The following is a 19,655-nucleotide window of genomic DNA, read 5'->3' on the forward strand; positions in this document are numbered from 1 at the left end:
AGTCCATAAAACAGCCGCAAGGATTCCATTTCCTTTTAGCACAAGCAGGGGCACAGTCCCAATTACATACGGACAAAGTACATGTGCGGGCTGGTTGTGGTAACCGTTGATTGATGCACCTAGTATCAACAAGAGTAAAAGAATTGCTAAAATTGTGAGTGAAATTTTGAGTACTACTCAAAGTGTTGCAAACTTCTTTTCATGTGTAGATGACCGATAAGATGCGTCGTTTTTTCACAAAGCCTTTTCACAGTCTAACATACATATATGTATAGAATTTATATATCTTTTGATATTGTCAACGTAAAACTTGCTGTCTTGTTCGACTGTATGTGTGCGTGGCAGACGAGAACAAGTCATCTAAAGACTTGTGCAGCAGCATAGATTAAAAAAAAAGAATTAACTGTGGCACTGGATAGTGGCAGGGTAAAACAGTCATCAAATTAACATCAAATTGACATCATCTGTAGTTGAGAAAAAAATGATAAAGCCTACTGATGATGCTTCTAATCTGGTAGATCTGACTACTGACTGAACTGTTGCAATCTTGTCTTGCCATATCGTTTACTCTCCTGTGGTAGGTTTCTTCCTATTTCCTAGGGATGCCACACGTCAATCCCTCTGTCATGATCCATCTAACCTTGCCTCTCTTTGACCATTTTTTAATATATCAACCTCTTGCCCTCTACAGGGCTACTGTGTACAATTGGTAATGGGTCTCTTATTCTACATCATGATGGAACTGGGGCAGGTGAACTCCCTCATCTCATAAATGTAAATTATTTTCATCTACCTGCCAATTCCCAACAAAGCTGCCTTCTTGGGGAGGTGCCAGACCACATATGTGGCTCTCATTTCCCTCAAGCTCCACCAAGCACACACTCCTCCAGGGAGTTACAGTCAAGCTATAAATTGTAGTACACACAATCTGCTGGACCACTTGCTTTAGCGTCTTTCTCAACAGAGTATTTACAATAACATGCAAGGGATAGTGCCCACTTGTGGGAATATGATTCTGTGAGACACAGGATTGTTTCGTTTTACTATAGTTGATGGCATAAAGCTTCCTGACTACTCATAAGGCCTTCTATAAGGAAGGATCTTGACAAGTAAGAGGGACTAAAAGATGAAAATCAGATAACTTTAGAGCAAATTTCATTATGTTTACTTGTCACAGTTCTTACTAACCTCCCATTACTGGTTCAATCCTTTGTGCCGTGGTCACTGCTGTGGTTACCAGCACAGGAGGAATCGCATGAGAAAATGGAATTTTGCTGGGGTCAGGCGGAATGTACAAGAAAATGGCAACTTTTTAATGGTATTAGTTCATTAACTAGGTAGAAGCCAGACTCACAAACAAGCATAAAATAGTAAAGAACATGGACACAGAAGTAGCAGGTTCTGCATTATGGAAGTTAGTAGTTGGTTGCTGCATCATGTTTCTGGTATTCTCAAACAAATATCTTACTCTTCACAAAACGTTCCACTACTGTAGGGATCTGAAATTGCACTGTTCATTATAATATTGTTAAACACAATAGTGTGACATACCACATGGTGCTGATTATCTTATTTATAAAGGCAGTAGACACTGTCCTGAAGAAAGTAAACCCACCTTCCCATTCCAAAAATGTGGGTATGAACAACTTGCAGGTAACAGTAGAAAAGTTGTGTTTCTAAACTGAGAGCAGCTCCTTCTTACATGCAATGCTTTACGCTTTTTCATTCAAGCAGCAAAATGGCTCATTGCCCTTCCAGAAACTTGCAAGGCCTAGTGTGGAATCCTGGTAAGGCCAATACAGCCTTTGATCCTTCTGAGCTCAATGAAATAAGTAATGGGCAATGAACTCCTTCATTTGTGATGCTTGAGACACTTCATTTTGTAGTGTGCACAATGTAAACTGTTGGCATTAACTACATATCGTGGCAAGGGTCGCCATGATCTCTTACAAAATTGCTGCTGAAGAGACTAGATTAGTGTCTTAACACTCAACACATCTTCAACTCAAACTACAATTTCAAAATGTAGCAGGTGCCTCTGCAGACGAGACCTGCACAAATGCTCGCTGGGCAAGAATTTGGTCTTCCAAAGTGGAAAATTTATGGTGGCCAGAACAAGATATGGCTGAAGTAAACAATTAAAATCTGTTACTGCAGTTAACAAATGTGAGACACTGACTAGTGTAGAAGTACAGCCGATTCCAAGAAGACTTCTGCCCAGTTAGGAGCATGGAGTATGTGTGCTACTCAGTCTGGATGACTTCAGACAGGAAGTGGACACGAGTGATGTCACAGCGTTTATGCTATTGGATTTAACAGCAGCGTTCAAAACTTTTGACTAAGTCCTGCTGAATACAATGGACCATGTTTCTTGAAAAGGTGTAATACTTGATTCGTTAAATTCTTTTTGACAAGACATTTACAAACAGTGTCTCTCATCTTCCCGCTCCTTCAATTTATTCTTTCCCCACTTAATTTCAATGTGTGTACAAGGCCTTTTATGTTCACTAGCACGACAAAAAAATATATTAACCCAATTCTGTGAAAATAAATTTGGTCCAATAACACCTTTCATGTGGAGGAAGTGTAATGATAAAAGAACTTTTACTCATTTACCACTACAAAGCAAATATCAAATTCGAGATTCCCACCACTCTACTGCTTAACCGAGGTGGGAAACCGATGGTTATTTTCTCACAGGTTACATTTTACAATCAGTTGACAGAAGAAAACAACTTGGGCCATGGCCAGAAGGCTTAGTTAATGTGATTACTTTTACTGCATGGATTTTACCCCTTGTGCTCTGGGTATGCTTATATACCTTTTCTACATAACTTTTCACACATGAAAAAATACAGCATGGTACAACAAAAATGAATGCAGATCCACTAAATGTAATATATTTATTACCACTGTTGAGGGATGGGCATCATGAGCTACTCAATGCTTTGAATCTCCTGGACGATGCCCCTCCCCACACTCAATAATGATAACAAATAGCATATTTAATTATGCACATCTGCATATATTTTAAATATGCAACAAACGTGGAAAGGGTTGTTAGAAAGCAAGTGTCTGATAAAAGTTCAAGAAAATAAAGAGTCCCCAAAAAGGAACAGAAAAATAGCAATATGCAGTAACAGTGTGACTTTATTTCAATAGAATGAGACAGTTATTTCAATAGAATGAGGCAGTAAGATGCTTTCTCCAGGCAGGCAATTAAAAAGAATGGGAGGCAATACTGCCCACAGCTATCTGTAGGAATGGATACTGTTAAAAGTACTCTTCCGTTCGAGAATAGCCAGTCCCTAGATTATGGTAAAAAAGGCCTTAAGCACTCTTAATAAAAGACTATTGTGTAAAATGAAAGTGATGGATGTGAAAACAGAAGTGCATTCCATCTAAAGGGAGATATTGTCCTCCGATACTACGAATGCAGTGTCGGGATCAGTAATGACACGTGAAGACGCTCAATAATGGGGTCTCTCCGCAGGATGAAAAAGCAGGTTGCACATCCTAAAATATCTGACCACATGCTGCCAGAAATAGAAGAACAATGAAAGGCTATTGCCAGAAGATCCCAAACATATATCACTTCCATATATTAGACTATTAGCCAGTTAGATTATTTGCAAAGAGTTTTCAGTAAAGAATTTCAGGAACAAAATATTTGTTCCTTGTAAACACTACAAATAGATGGCTTTAACTAACGAGGAACCTGAAAGTAACATTTGTGATTTAAAGCCTGTAGTTGGAGCCACTCATTCTGGAAACTGCTTTGTACTCAGCAGAATACTGACAGACGATAAAGAGTCCTGGTGACTCAAAGAAGTCTCTTTAAAATTAAACAGTGGAAATTCTGTTTTGAGGGATGTGATAAATGATAAAAATTAGTGATCAAACAAGTGGTTATCATTACATTTTGAAATAAACTTTAGGAAGAACTTTTGTTGAGTACCAAAGACAAATGTGAATGGACATCTAAAAAGACTGCAGTGGAAAAATCTTGGACAGAAGGATGATCGGAATGAGTTCTTTGACCAGAGAAAACAATCTTTATCAAACAGTTCTTTAAGCACTGCAATAGGAAACTGCTGCAGTAGTATCAGCATTGGAATCACATGCCATTCTTCATCCAAAAATATCAATCTGACAGAGAACAGCCCCTATGTGAAGTAATGGCTTAATATGTTGCATTGTTTTGACAAAAAGTAATCTGTAACTCCCAACACGACTCTCCAGAGCTAAAGAGAGATCCAGAAGAATGAAAAGGTTTTTTAGATTTTGTTTCTTTTGCTTATACAATGCCATTGATGCAAACTAGTAGACGAGTAGCTACATGGACTGCTTGGCTTGATTTCAACTACAGTACCAAGCATCCCATGAAAGAATTAATACAAATCTATTTTCAATGTCTTAAAACAGCAGTATAGCACTGCAGTAATCGATATGGGTTTCATTATGGAATGAAATGCAAAAATGCAAAACCTTTGGATGGATCCATTAGTTAGAGAGTAACTGCCACCTTCCTCAGTCAAACTAGGTAAATCCATTAGTGCAATGACCCTGGTTTGCAGATTCTGCGGTGGAGTGTATATGGCCACAAGCATATTTCATTTCGGAATCGCTCTACAGTTTACATGAGGTTCCACTTCAATTTTAGCCACCAGAACACTGGAATTGGTTGGCATTAATATAATAAATCAGTAAGAAATGCAGGTGTAAGGTACAACGTGTTTGGCTGGTATGGAACTTAACAAAGACTTTGCACAGGAAGATAATATTACAAACGTAAATAGTGTGATTTAATTTCACATTAAATTTAGAGCCACAGAAGCACACCTGCAGGATTACGCAATATCCTCTATTACAATGACGGGAATGTCAATTATTTAGGACTACGGTGAAAAGGAACTGTACTCGCCCCCATTTATGCAGGGTATTAGGCAGCAGGAAATATATGACTAAGTAAAAAAACATGTTGATGGAAATGTAATGGAGTGTGTTAAGACAGCTCGAGCTAAGTTATGCTGGTCCATTGAGACTAACACACAAGTCTGACATGTATGTTCCACCATAGGACTGCATGCTTTGTATTTCCAAACAGACTGTTCATTTCACAAATTCTAAGCAGAAACAGGAGTATTATTTCATTTAGCACAAGGCATCATGTGTTGTTCCAGGTATTTGTACATTCTCCTTGCACTGGCAAGTTTAAGTTTTTTAGGTACCGTTTCTATTGTATTATTAAAGTTTTTCAAAAAGACATATTTCTGAACAGGCCAAACTGTGGCAGTGACAAACATGGATAACCGAAGACTGCAGATTTACTGTAGAACAGTGATGTTAGACTTGTGCTCATGATGGTCTGACATAACTCGTCCCCCTCCTTAAAAAGTGTGTAGAGCAGAAGATAAACCGATGACGAATAACACACATGGACATTATTGACACTGCAGAATAGTGTGTATTGCAAAATATAATTAATTAAAAAAAATCCCTAATATTATTATGCTGGAATGTAAACAGATATGTGACTTCAGTATCCGACAAGAACCAGATAACTTCAGTCCGAATAACGATTTCACAAACTTTCACAAACATCTGCAACATATCAACATTTATGAGAAAGGTGTTTAGTCAGCATGGCCAGAACTGAGCCATAATCTTGATTTTTGGTCAACAATGTAGAACATATGTTGCACCATGATTGGGGAAAAGCAAAGTATAAAACATTTTGTATTTTTGTAAAAACGGGACTGAATCCGTGTACTTCATCCCAAATAAATAAATAGCATAGATGGTGCAAAGGTAGTCTGCTCCGCTTTTCTTTTTCACAGTTTTTTTTTTTTTAAGTACCGTTTCTCCTAGTTGAATCATCTGCACGAAAACGCATCCCTCTGGAGCATGCGGAGTTATAGCACACGCCTTTCCATTGATCTTTATGCAGTGCACCCATCATCTCTTTCAGCAACAAAAGTAAACTGGTTAATGGTTGGTACGTTCTGTTACATCAAGAAGCAGCAATATGAGCATCGGTAGTTCAAGAAAACTTGGTTTTGTTATTACAATGCAAACACTAGAACCCTACCTTTCTGTGCAGTGCGGGTCTGCTATTATAACTTTAGTGGCACTTAAGTATACAGAGCAAGTATTGTAAAACATGTTAGATCGTGTTAAAACAATGATTGCCTCCTTAGAAAAGGTACTAACTACCTACTGATAATTCCAAATCATTAGTGAAGACAGTCCATTGCTACTGCTTTCCTTTATGGTTAACTGCTCTGTAGTCTGTTCTCCAATATTAAATAAACTGATTGTGGCCGACACGTTTCACTAAGGAGCCATGCTCTGGCCTCAGTCTGACCAGTCGTTTTCTTCTAACTCTGATTCGTCGTCAGAATCGCTGTACTCTACGGCAATGCGTCTGGAAAGGATGGTGGCCACATCATTTCCAACTGGTTCCCTTTTAGCTTCTTGCTCACGCTGTTCTTGTACCTTTTTCAATTGGATGCCTGTGGGTAAAACATAAAAAACACGAGGTTAGAAAAGGGTTTCTTTTCTACTATTTAGTTCCCAGGCGACCCTCAAACGCAGGAGACAAGGAATGGGCTTGTACTGGCTCAATATTGCTGCTTTACTAGTGGCCGAGTGCAGGGACTATTAAAAAATGTCATGTCACAACAACAAACAAAGAAAAATAGGACATATGTAGCCGTAGGTAGCCTAGGTCAACTCTTGATATAGATGAAAACAAAGCAGTCACATGAGAAAATAGTTAAATGATATTCTTTAAAAAAATATTTTCTTCCCCTCAAAATACACTATAGCAATTTGTCTTGTAGTTTCCACTGAGAAAAAGTAAATAAGAAACATATAGGGACATACATTTACCCAGTTCATAATGTCGGTGCTGAGTGCACGAGCGGCCTGTCAAAGTGAAGAACGGATAATGGCAAGGTCTCAAGATGAGCAAACACTGCATTACACCTTAGCATTAAGGTATTTAACATCATGAGATAATATTCTGGGCAAAACCAGGAAGGCTGCAGCGCCATGCCTTCAAACCATGCTCTGGGCACACTATTTCCTTTGTATGACCAGCATGCCTACGGCCAAGGGGTAGAGGAGAAGAAAGAAAGGCATTTTCGTTTTTGCCATTTTGAGATTAAGTATTTGATCTTGTGGGATAGGTATCACTGTGGAGATTCATTGAGTTTTTGCGTTTGAATAATTATTTTTATTATTATTGTAAGAATATAATGATCATATGTTCATCATCAGTCATCTATTTAACAGCTGTAAGGCTAAAAAAACCAAAGGCTTGAATATATAGGTGTTTAATGTAGGTTCAGGCACAATGTTCATGACAATGGAAATAAGTACCATTTAAATTAACTGTATTAAAATGAATCTGATACGGATATATTAATATCTGGTATAGATCCAACATCAGGCACCTCTGTATTTCTGACACAGGTTCTTATTGACATGAAGGTGTAGGACACATGACTTGAGATGGACACAAAGTTGTGGAATTCTAACACTGTTCATAACATCATCACTCAAACCCAAAAGCCCAGTGAAGTATTACTTGAGGATAGAATGTGGAACTGAAATACATTCTAAAGTTTCTCTGGGGCATTAGGGTCACTCAGTGTGTCACTTCAGCTTAGGAGGGGACATCCCTATTGATGTTACTAAGGATCATCTGCTCCTGATAGCTGGCAGAATACTACCTTTTCAATCATTGTCGTGGCACTATATTGAAGATTAAAAGTTTCTGGCAGGGGTTTATTTATTGCACATGGTGCACTTACGTGAAGACCGTTATGATTATCTAATATGATGCATATTGAGATAATTTGGACAATAGTGACTACGCCCACCTCCATGCTGCAAGAGTCTGAAAGTAAAGGTTAAGAGTGAGGTATACTACAGACACCACCAAAAATAAAGACTACAGCAGCACTGGTGCAGAAGCAGAAGCTACTTTATTACGCCCACATGTGACCAATTATGTTACACCTGGACTCCTGAATAGAAAGTGTTGGCAAACACTTATGAGACATCCCAGAATACATACAAAGAGAAATGTTTTATGTATAGTAATTATTTTTCGTAGCACCTTACCTAAAGCCTTTACTTAAGGACAAGGAAGCACAAACAAAGTGAAACTTTATCTAAAAGAATCTGACTCTTCCACTTTATTGCATTGACCACTGACTTGTGTCCATGTTGTCAGCAACCTAATGAGAAAGGAACTTAACTATTTGCACATCTATTTTCCAGCTTTGCCAGAAGTGGGCAAGTTGTTTATGAGGTCTAAGAAATTATGAATGATGGAGAACTAAAATTGATCACAGGATCTGTTCACAAACACTAGACTGGGAAAGTAGAATCATCCAACTAAGTGGGGCGGAGAGCAAGGGAACCAGGAGCAAAGAGAAAAGGATACATCAAATAAATTGGTTTTGTAAGACGCCAGATCCACCTGCCTGTCTGGCCTGGAAACCACCCAATACAAACAACAGTGGCTTGTCTATGTATTACTTAAACAGAAAAACGCATTCATAGGTTAATAAGTAATCACATGACGGAGCAAAATAAGTTGTTTCCGCTGGAAAGTTTAAGGTGTTACTCAATACGGTTTCAAATAAAATGGTATGTAATATTTTGAAATCAAAAACGTGCTCAGAGCTCATTTGATCACATAGTAAGTAATAGGAGTGGCAAGCACGAATGAAAACAAAACAATTATTCCAATCTAACACTTTGATGTACTACAGCTGTTAGTATTCATTAAAATGATTATTGATCCTAATGTTTTATGTCAATGATGAGCTGTCGTTTTGTCTCTGCTAAAACAGTATCAAGCCATCATCAGGACTGAGGATTGGATAGACAAATCACATAAAAAAAAAAAAAAAAAAAAAAACCTATTCAGAAAATGATGCTGAAAAAAAATCACTGCAGAGACAAATGAAAAAAAGAAAGTGTAAAAATGACTTGGTATTGATGAGTGGAATAAGAGTGTGTGTATACTTACTGAAGGCTTCTAGCGGGTTCAGTTTTAGTTGCTCCTTTCACTTAATAGTGTTTGTGTGTAGTTTTGTTAACTGTGAGATATTTACTGGTTGATAGTGAGATGCCCTTACTGCGCAAGCTTTATTGATCCATTCATAAATTAGTAGTACTAGTCAGACAAGAAGCTGCATTATGCTCTCATGAACATAGTGCAAAATAATTAGTGGCCTCTCACTTCTGGAATCCACCTTACTTCTTAAACAACGAATACCAAGTCCATTTAGATAATTTTGAAAAATGTATAAAGAAACAATTCTGAATGGATTTACATTTGCAAATGATTATTTGGGCTTCCCCTTCCATCTCTGCCTTGGGGGGGATGGGAGGGAAGCCCACAGAGGGAGCTCTAGCGCTCCCTCTGAGCTCATGTCTGAGGACGTAATGGTTACGACCTCGGCACAGGAGCACTGTGCCGGTGGACGTAACCATTACGTCCCCGGCACAGAAGGGGTTAAATCCCACAAGAAAATCAACAAATTACAGAAATATATTAAAAATGACAGCAAGGAGTGTACTTATTCCTACGTCCTCGAGGAATGTAATTCCCATACCAATCAGTACAACCATCAATCAACCACAACTTACGATTGGGGATCCAAACCGAAGAGCTATGTCATTTTTTTCCAGAGTCCCTGGCCAGTTGTCAAACAGAGTCTGCCCCCCAAGACACTAGCAACAGGTATACGTACCCCAGTTACCTTTGTTAGGAAAAACCGAGCTGGGCATATGGGGACAAGGGAGATTGCAACACAGGTACTTTCTAGCAGGGTTAGCACAGTATGTTTTACCAATGTGGGCCACCACAGCAATAAAACACTCAGATAGCATGATCCCCATCTTTAACTTGTCTAACCACACTCTCTCATCTGCAGTGATAGAGCTCCTAAGCAAAAGTCTATCTTTCCTACTGACTGAAAGGACAGATTTCTTTAATTAAGAGAGAGGAACTATCCCTTTTTTCAGAAAATAGTCTGGGGACATACTTAACAGCCAACCCCATTTTCAACAGTAACCAATGTACACACCTTATTATTCAGGGGATTTCCAAAAAGAAAGCATCACATTAATTAGTCTCTTATGGCATAGAAGAACGCATAGCACCCAAAAATAACAGCCAGTTATCCAGCCATTTGAAAAAAGTGGTAAAATGCTGATACAGGCCAGCATCAAATAAAGTTGGGAAAATAATTTAAAAAAACAATAGAACATCTTGAGCATCAGTAGCCTAACATCACATCTTCCTAGATTTGCCTTCAAACTTGATTCAAGACTATTGATTGATCCATCACCAACTGTTGGGAGTCTTTTTGCAACCGTCCGACATTTTACATATAGCCTCTGCACTGTAAGTGAATTAACATTCAATACAAAAGCTTAGTGTGGTGATAGTAAACATACACTCAACCACTGCAGTACCTGTATTTCCACTAACTTGATTTATGGAATATGGTGCTCTTGTAATCATATTTAAATAAGGCAAATAACACAAAAATGAAGTATATATAAGTCAACACAGGAGCAGAATTAGATGACAGATCATAACAGCCCCTATGGTTTCTCACTTCCAAACTATGAATGATGACATCAGAAGCAGTTGCATACCCTAGCACAATTGCCAGACAGAGGCATACATTTGCCAGAGATGTTTTGCAGAAAGGATTGAAAATGGATACAACAATGTAACTTCTACACATCATGGGATGAACCTAGAAGACTGGAACACATCTTCACCTGAAAAGCAACATTAGCAATGATGGACTAAATTGATTATTTCACAGGGACTGATACAAATTTATACCAAGAGGGATTTATAACTTTGCCTTGCTTTTATGAGTTCTACATACTACCTTTGTGTGTAGTATAACTCAACTGGAGATGGACTACAGTGATTTTACTTGTACTGGCACAATTCTCTCTCCTTATTGAGTACTTTGATTTGTTATGATTCCCATACAGCTGAGTTCTGCTCTCTTTAAGAAAGTTTACTAATCTGTTAGGGTGAACCCTGAAAGTCACTAAATTAACCTGAGTTCAACCGTCTGGTAATGATCGCACAGAGCAAACAGGCTTAACTTCGGGAAGTGTCAAAGTAACAAAGGAGCGCGGGTGGGAAACATTAAGCAGGTTTTGTGCCATTCAAAGACTTTACCTTCTGATTTAGATGAAGTTGCATCGAAATCAGACACCTTTGCAGAGAGGTCCTGCCGATGTTCTGGAGGTCAAGGAGCATCAAAGATTTTCGAAGTTCCAATTTTTCAGCGTTACTCGATCAGCTTTTCTGGGCCATCTCTAAAGCACACAGGACCTCGAGGCCATCATTTAGGAGCTTCGAACTGTCCAGGTTCACTTGGTACTGTTCAATTCATCACTTCAGGTAAAAAAGGCCTCTTGCATCTTGTTGTGTCCTTATAATTACACAGGAGGTAACACCAACTGAACCTTGGAGTCCACTTATTTGCCTTGGTTACAAGAAATAACAGGTCCAGTCATTCAGGGCCTCTCTCGGGTAACAGTAAGCAGGGTCCACTGCTCTACAGATATTCATCAGTTCCAGTAAGTGCTCTCAGGAGGGTTCCTTGGGGTTTGCATTAGCCAGTAGGTGGAGGCGACTCCTGACCCTCCCGCAGCAATGGGGTAAAGGTTACCGGGGTAGCCATCTACTTTTACAATTCCTGTTTGCCCTACTGCAAATTATCCCAACGTGCACCTTACTCCCCCAGGTCGTTCCTTACAGTAAACTATGAATGAGCAGGCTTCACATTTGTCCCTTTCAAGTTAATGATGTTCCTGCAACTTCCCTCATTTGTCCTTCCTTAACAGGTAGGGATAACATGCCGCACACCAGGCCCACCCACTCACCAGTCCTAAACCACTGTACTGCTCTGGGAGCAGTTTTCACACCTCATTAAGGTCAGGCATTGGCTAGGCAGGTACGGGTAGGCTAACGGAAATTAGCATCTAGGAACATCAGGGCCTCCAGGAGCACCAGGCAGGGAAAAGGTAACTTTCTAAAAGCTATGTTTCCTATATATGTATTAAAAATATAACTTCCCCAATTAATTGCATTTTTAATAAATATGAAAAATAGTCCCTGAATTAATTTTCTAGCCATTGTTAGCATTCTGGCAGTGCATGCTCCAGGGCCTGCCCCAACAACCCATGAGAGGCCAAGTGGCTCTACGTTCCACAGGAGGCTATTTTCGACTTGCGTTCCTTCCCTGTCTCCGTGGTGTCACTGATTTGGGTCTGTAGGCATAACTTGTGGGAATACTTATTGGCCCACTAGGTCTGAATGTTGGTGGTCATGTTGCAGGCTGTTGTATTCCCATTTCTGTGCTTGTTTTCCTTAGGCTTCTTTTAATTATCTTTTTATGCCCCCTATTTGGCTTTCCTTAACATGCCTTCTTTTCTTTTTTCCATTGCACGCTCTGATGGAACTCAAGTCCTCAATTCCCCAGCGTGGCACCCATCTTGGATGGGACTCCACCCAGGTGCATGTGCTTACCTCTTCAAGAGTCTTGATTCTTGCTTGAGAACGGTCCTCCTGCAGCCAACCTACATGCTTTGGAGAGACTTCCTTGGAACCTCAAGAGTGGAGAGGAGCTCCGCTCAGTCCTGTATAGAATGAAGCAACTTGAAGGCATTGTGGCATTGATACTAGTGTGCTTTTGTTAAAGAAACAAAGCCAATATTTCAAGATTGGTTGGCTTGTTCTGGTAAGGATTTTCTTGGCCAAATCTTGTTGATTCTTGACCATAACTAGTTGAAATCAGATCTTGTTACTCTTGATTCTAGGTGTGCTGATTCTCTTAACAATTTCTTTACTTTGAGACTGAACTTGTGCTTCATTAACATAGTTTTGAAAACATTTGAGAGATTCTGGGGAGAATTCAGAAGTCTGATTCCTTTGCTGAAATAAGAATTGTGTAGCCTGTGTCAGTTCATTCAGTATTCAGGGTGAAAAAACATTGATCTTTGGTTGCACGTTGTTCCTGAAGGGATGCTCCAGTGGCCACAAACTGTGTTGCACACAAGAATTATTGTTTTCTCTTTCAGATCTCCCTTCCTGTTCCTACCCTATCACCCATTCCCTAACCTAGTCACTCCTATACTTTGCTTATAATATTATTCAGAGTAGGGGGTATCTGGAGGTGGACACAAAGATCTTCATGCAGATCCCGAGGAAGGACCAAAGTAGACAGCCATTTTTGTAAAAAGTTACAGATTAAAGTTTATAATATTTATGCTTACTTTTTCTATGATCCAGCTACAGCACTGGCATTGAAAATAGCTTTTGGCCGTTACTCACTAGTAAAACATGCCAACTTTAATTTTGCATGTTTCACGTTTAATATCAGGCATCCTAAATCGTGGGAAACCAGATGTACCTACGGGTGAACTATTAATTTTCAAAAGGAGGGTTTGACAGCAGATTCTCACACTCCTACAGCCAGGCTACATAGTAAGCCTGAAGCCATGTCTTTTCTGATCCACTTTGTAGATGGCACAACAGGTGCCGCAGTCCACAGGTGGTATCTAACTTTCAGGCAACACATGCATTTTTTACAGCATATACTAGGGACCTGTAGGCAAGTTAAATATCCCAATCAGGGTAAGCCAGTTTAACCATGTTTAAAAGTGTAACACAGGCACCAACTTGTGTTTAGCGAGGTATAAAATGCACAGAGTGCTAATGCTAGCAAAATAGACAAGGTAAAAACTGGGGGAGATCATGCCAAGGATGGTCATTTCCTACTCTCATTTTACTTCATTCACAACAACTTATTTCATGTTTTGATGCATAGAACACACTGGTGATATATACTTTTTGTGCATATAACATAGTTATGCTGAGTTATGCATAGAACACACTGATGACATACACTTTTTCGGATATAAAATCGTTATGCAGAATTATGATTTTCTGATTAGTAAATGCTTTAGTATCAGATTGTTTTTCCTTCGTATAAACAACGTATGATGATGTCATTTTCTTAACACTACTACGTTACATATTGAATTCTTGATTTCTTCTTTTCTGCAAGACCCTGCCACCCCCTTTCACCCACGAAATAAATTCTCACATCTTTAGTTCTTTTACCCCTTGAGCTCCTAAAGTCTACCTCCTCCTCTTTTCAGCTGCTGACATATATATCTTAATAGTTTCACCTGGCGGCTGTCAGCAAGTGCGTTGTATGACATTTTGCTATAGAAGTGCTGCCTTCTCTCTTTAGTTTATGATAACTAGTCCCTACTAAAATATCACTGCTTACTTAAACTATTCACTATGCCCCTTTATGAAATAATCACTGATTTTTTTCATGCCTGCAGCAAATCTAACTTTTTTGCATGGTCACTTAAGATGTATTGCCTTTTTTAACCCTATTTTTGTTGGTTTTAGTACTCCGTGCACTTTACCACTGCTTGACTTGGAGATGCCAGGGAGGAATTGTCCTATTGATGAGAGGACCCTTCTAGAAAGTTAGGCCATACCAACATAAGAAGGAAATCCTGTTTTGACATTGTTAGGTAGGGGAGTGGCCAAGATGCTGAAAACATACCTATTGTTTTTTTCTAAATTGGTTTGGGCATTCTATTATTTTATGCTATTTGCATTAACAATGTTAGTACTGCTTGTAATGTAAGGTGGATTTGTAGAGCATTGTTTGTCACCTGTGAGGGTATACAGGCGCTGAGTAGGTGATAAATAAATATGAAGTAAATAATGAAGTAGGTGATAAAAATGAAGATTTTATTCTCTACTAGGCCTTGATCTTAGCATGCACTTTTCTGGGGACTTTCTCCTGCTTGTGCCACAGAAATCAAGGGCTGAGCAGAGATTCTCCCAGGACTGTGATTTGAACATACTACAGTGGGTTTATTGAGTTGGCAGGGGTGCCGCCCTCTCAAATTAATAACCTTAGTTCTGATAGCACCCATCCTAAATCTTCAGATATGTTGTTAATGTTCATATGACTAGGTTGCTAACCTTCTTACAACTCTGAGGTACTGACTCTAGCACACGTTAGGTGGACCACACAGTGGACTTTTTCAGACGGACCTCTCAGAAGCGCATGTTGTTTGGCTGTGTACTCCAGAGCGGTAGCAGGGTCATGCAGCTCCTCAAGTTATTACCGATTAACCCAAGAATTGTAATGTTTTCTTTTGTTAATTTTACTGATCTGGGGATAATATGCAAATTCCCTTAGTTCACTAGATTTCCCACTAAGTTAATATATGTCTTCAACCAATTTGGGCACAACCTATTCATCTGCCTAAACGAAAAACTTTGGACCTTTGTGGGCAATTTTTTGAGTAATGCACAACCTTGGCTTGCTCTTTTTATTCTGACTTTACTATAATGAATAATGAGCATTACTGCCCCTAACAATTGGTTATTTTTATCTCCATTACCTAGGTATCCTTTCTTGCCATACTATAAGTACCCCGTACCTGTGGTTTATCACTTGTATGATCTCATTCAATGCTTCTAAAGAGAGATATATATTTCTCACAGGCCTGAATGTCTGGCTGGCACACACCCTTATTCTATTTAGCAATATTCATCCATTTTTCTGTGAACACTGCAATGATTTCCTTCACTGTCACTTTTCTAAATACCTGTAATCTTCTGTTTTTTAGAAATTTACGCTTAGTCTCTTCACGTCCTAGTGCCAATGATCCAATACTTTTTCTAGCAGGTTTGAAATGTTGTTGACATAAAAGCATTGAAATTAATATTCATATATTGAATACGAAATATTATAGTGTATCCAATGCTTTATATTTGAATAATCTATTGGTCCAGTGTTTATTTTGTCCACGTGTTTGGCACTTCCATAACTCTGACTGTGTAATTATATGAGCACATTTTCTGTCTCAAAGTAATATAAAAAAAATTTCAATGAAATGTTTCAAACCACACTAAGTGGCACTTCCATGTTCCCTTGCAAAGCACCTTTGGCTACACCTTCGTGGGATTATTCGTTAACCCATGAATGTTTTTCTTTTTTTGTGTGCAACTAATATGTACGTGAGCCACTGTTGTTTGTATTACATGTTTGCCCAGGTCTCCCACTTGGTTCAGTTTGGGTTGATCTGGTTACTTTATACTGGACATAGTCTGGACAGTAGAGCTTGCCAAGAAGCAAATTAATCTCCATTTTGGCACTCTTCAAACAAATTTCTCATGGAATGAGTAGACATCTATTTAGAGTTCAGCATACACACTCTTGCACTGTCGACGACCCGCAATTTACAAGACTAGCAGGAGCAAGCTCTATGGCAGTGGTAACTTCCACATCACTAGAGACTGCAACACTGTAGCTTGAAGGAGACCCCTTTGCAGTAAAATGTAGACAAGTGCAGAATGTTGCATATGTAGACCATCTTCACCCTGGATCAATCTATTAACCTTGCAATCAACATACGTGGAAGCATAGGGCTGTGACTACTAGTTAGCTCTAAAGCCATCATGCTGAGGGATGCTCACACAAGAGAAAAGGTATGTTGACTGAATGGCCAGATTTCCTAGAGAAGGTGGGACGAGATGCCTCCCAATTAACTTCTTTTGTCTTTAATAAACTGCAGGCTTGAGATGTGGTGCCAAGTGGACTTTACTTGTTTTGCAGTGAAAGAGTCCAGACCCAACTAGAATCTTGAGAGTGTTTCATCCTGAATGAAAGCTTTAATATGTCTTTGACTAAATCAATTAATGAAGCAGAAGTAAATGGAAATCCCTTAAAGGCATCAGAAGTCTCCTCTGCGTCTAAGAACCTTATCATGGATTTATACTGAGACCCAAAATAAGATTCATACACAAGTAATATTATCCACCTGCCACAAACCTTAAGTGCTTCAATGTACTTTTCCCATGGTCATAATAAAATATACATCTTGTGGATTAATTGTCTAGGGCCATAAAGAGTTGCAGGGCTTCTCACTAAAATAAAAGCAAAATGCAGTGACCGTACTAAAGAGACAATAAAATCATGATTCATCCAGCTCACTGTCACCCTTGGGGGTGAGCACTACTGATGAAAGTATGGACAGCTATGGCTGCGGAATGTGGATGGAGAGGAGCATTCCTGTCTCCTTTTATGCTCTCCAGCTGCCCCATCTCATTCATAATGTTGTATGACAGTGCATCTTTCTGGTGGGCTGTAGGAGTGGATGGAAGGAGGTCAACAGAGGGCCATGTTTGCTGGCATCTTTCAATCACATTGCTCCTCAATGAGATAAGAAGAGAAGCTTGTTAGGGAACTGGCATTTCTCTATCATGGGCGCCAAATGTTTTATATTGTATTACAATTTGTACAAAAAACAAGGAGAGTCATTCAATTTTGTGACATATAAAATGCTCTGTGATTTGTTTGCACATCACGACATGCAAGGTCAAACAACTGGTGGCTATATTTTCAGCCTCTAAAAGTTTTAAAGAGAAGGTTTTGATTTACAATCATTAGTAAATTCTGCATTGTTACAGTTTACTTACCCATACGAATAGCAGAAAGAAGATCGCTTCGAGCATCACAGACAGGCTGATTTATGGATTCATGCCTTTTCAATTCAGCTACCAATGGACAATGCATTGGGGAGGATCTAACAGAAGAACCTGGAACTACAGGTCCTGGAGGTGGAGGTGGTGGTCCTGGTGGAGCAGAGGGTGCTGTAATAACAAGCCCAGCAGGGGGAAGAGCAGCAGTATATGTAAACCCAGTCACAGGTCCAGAATGAGAAGCTAGTCCAGGGAGTTGGAGAGGGCTAACAAATGCAGTCTGAGCGGAAGGAATCACAGGTAGAGGTGGTGGTGGAGGGGATCCTGGTTCCCTGTAATACTCCATCTTTGAAGTAGAATGCCGCCTGTGGAAGAAATAATAGACCTGTCATTCTGCAGTTAAAGGGAAGCAAATAAAAGTGATTATAGCATTATCTTTTAAATACTAACTAAAATACAAGAAGAGAAACATTCCAGTAGCCAAGCAGTCATAACATGAATATGGTGCCAACTTTACTATAATCATTTCTAACTCTACCAACATTCCGAAATGTACTTGAGAGCGCAGTGTAAATTGTTCAGTGATAGGCAGCTTCAATAGATTTACCTTCTACAGAGTCACGTAGTTAGTGAGGATCCTTAAGCATTTTACACTAGAACAATATGAACAATGACCTCCATTATTACTCAGGCCCGGTGTCCATATTCCTACTCATCAACAACCTGTCAAGACACTATTAAAGAGCAGGCATGGCCAAGAACAGCTCCTTCAAAAGAGGTTTCACATTTGACTTTGAAATGTGTCCTGCACTTGTGCATGCCGATATGGAATGCCCTTCCCAACATTACCATCTCAGTTTCCTTTACTTGTAAGTGGTAAAAGAAACAAAATATGCTGCAGAGGGCATACTAATCTGAAAACTCTGGGCCCTGGGACGCTGGTGAAGGGCAAAGATGGGTAAAGTGCTGCCTTCATTTAAAAGAGCTTCAGGGTAAACGAGAAAACGCTGGTTGCTTGTTTAATGGAAAAAAGAAGAGAATGCTAAAGGCAAGAGCTCAAATCCCTAACTGACTAATGCCTGTTGTAGACTATTAGAAATAATGTGGAAAAAGGATTTTTATCAGCTATTGAGTGCTAAAAAGAACATATGAATTTGTTGCAAAGGCATCTAAGAATTGACCTGTGGTGAAAACTGGTGACCACTGGTGAATGTTTGAATTAATTGTGTCACCAAAAATAAATAAAGCACATATCTGCTTAAGAAAACAATATCTGTTCCAGAAACCCCACACAAAATGGTCTTTGGAAACAACCAGGAGCAGAAAATTACAATCCTCTAACTGGGGACCATTCTTCCGGTTATTCATGACTAAAATGGCCTGATATCAGTGTCCTCTAATCACTGTGACATAATCCTAGTGCAGCATTTGTAGTTTTGAAGTGCCTTTTTTGTTCCTGCAAACTTTAGGGGCAAGGCAAGAGTATTCATTGTCCCTCCAGTTGCTCAATATTTACATCAAACCACTTGGAAAATATAGCCACAATTGAGCTTCAATTCCAGCTAAGGAATTTCAGGGAAAGTATTATCAGATTATATTGCAAGTGGACACTAAAATTGTTTATTCTTCAGTAACTAAGCTACTGATTGAGGAAAGTCGAAGGAGCTGACTGCATTTGGAATCATTTCTGATTCAAAAATCAATGAAAGTAAAACAGAATATATTTAATGGGGGTATGCTTGAAGATATTTAATTCCAGAAAAAGTCTAAAACATGCGTAGGTAAAACTATGAGATGCTGTATAAACAATATAGGGATGCTCTACCCTTACCAATAATCAGAAAAATAATACTGTAAAATCTATTATTTTGCCACTGCCTGATATCATATTTGATAAGATTCCAATGTGTATTTCTCCGGAGTGATAACAAACAACAAAAGGGGATATCCTTTATTTGAGTTTGAAGAAATAAAAGATGTATCAACAAACTACAAAGCCCGTCTCTGAACACAGAGGTTGTCTGCCAACACCTGTTCACCCTCCTATTGTATGGTCAGTGAGGTGTAGTGG

The 19,655-nt window shown here is 39.1% G+C and overlaps 1 protein-coding gene across 3 annotated transcripts in view; it reads right to left on the reverse strand.

The window, feature by feature from the left end:
• Positions 1–5,853: 5,853 nt before the first annotated feature.
• Positions 5,854–19,655, reverse strand: part of WASF3 (WASP family member 3) — a 225,159-nt gene continuing 211,357 nt past the window's right edge. For 2 of the 3 annotated variants that reach the window (XM_069202225.1, XM_069202224.1), the window contains 2 exons: positions 17,582–17,949; positions 6,212–6,515 (listed from right to left, as the gene is read on the reverse strand). In XM_069202225.1, the coding sequence (XP_069058326.1) occupies positions 6,358–6,515; positions 17,582–17,949 (526 nt within the window). In that variant the 3' untranslated portion in view covers positions 6,212–6,357. Of the gene's footprint in view, positions 6,516–17,581; positions 17,950–19,655 lie in introns of all 3 variants that reach the window. The other variant, XM_069202223.1, reaches the window with a different exon arrangement.

The sequence above is a fragment of the Pleurodeles waltl genome, chromosome 8 (assembly GCF_031143425.1).
Source record: "Pleurodeles waltl isolate 20211129_DDA chromosome 8, aPleWal1.hap1.20221129, whole genome shotgun sequence".
Lineage (NCBI taxonomy): Eukaryota > Metazoa > Chordata > Amphibia > Caudata > Salamandridae > Pleurodeles > Pleurodeles waltl.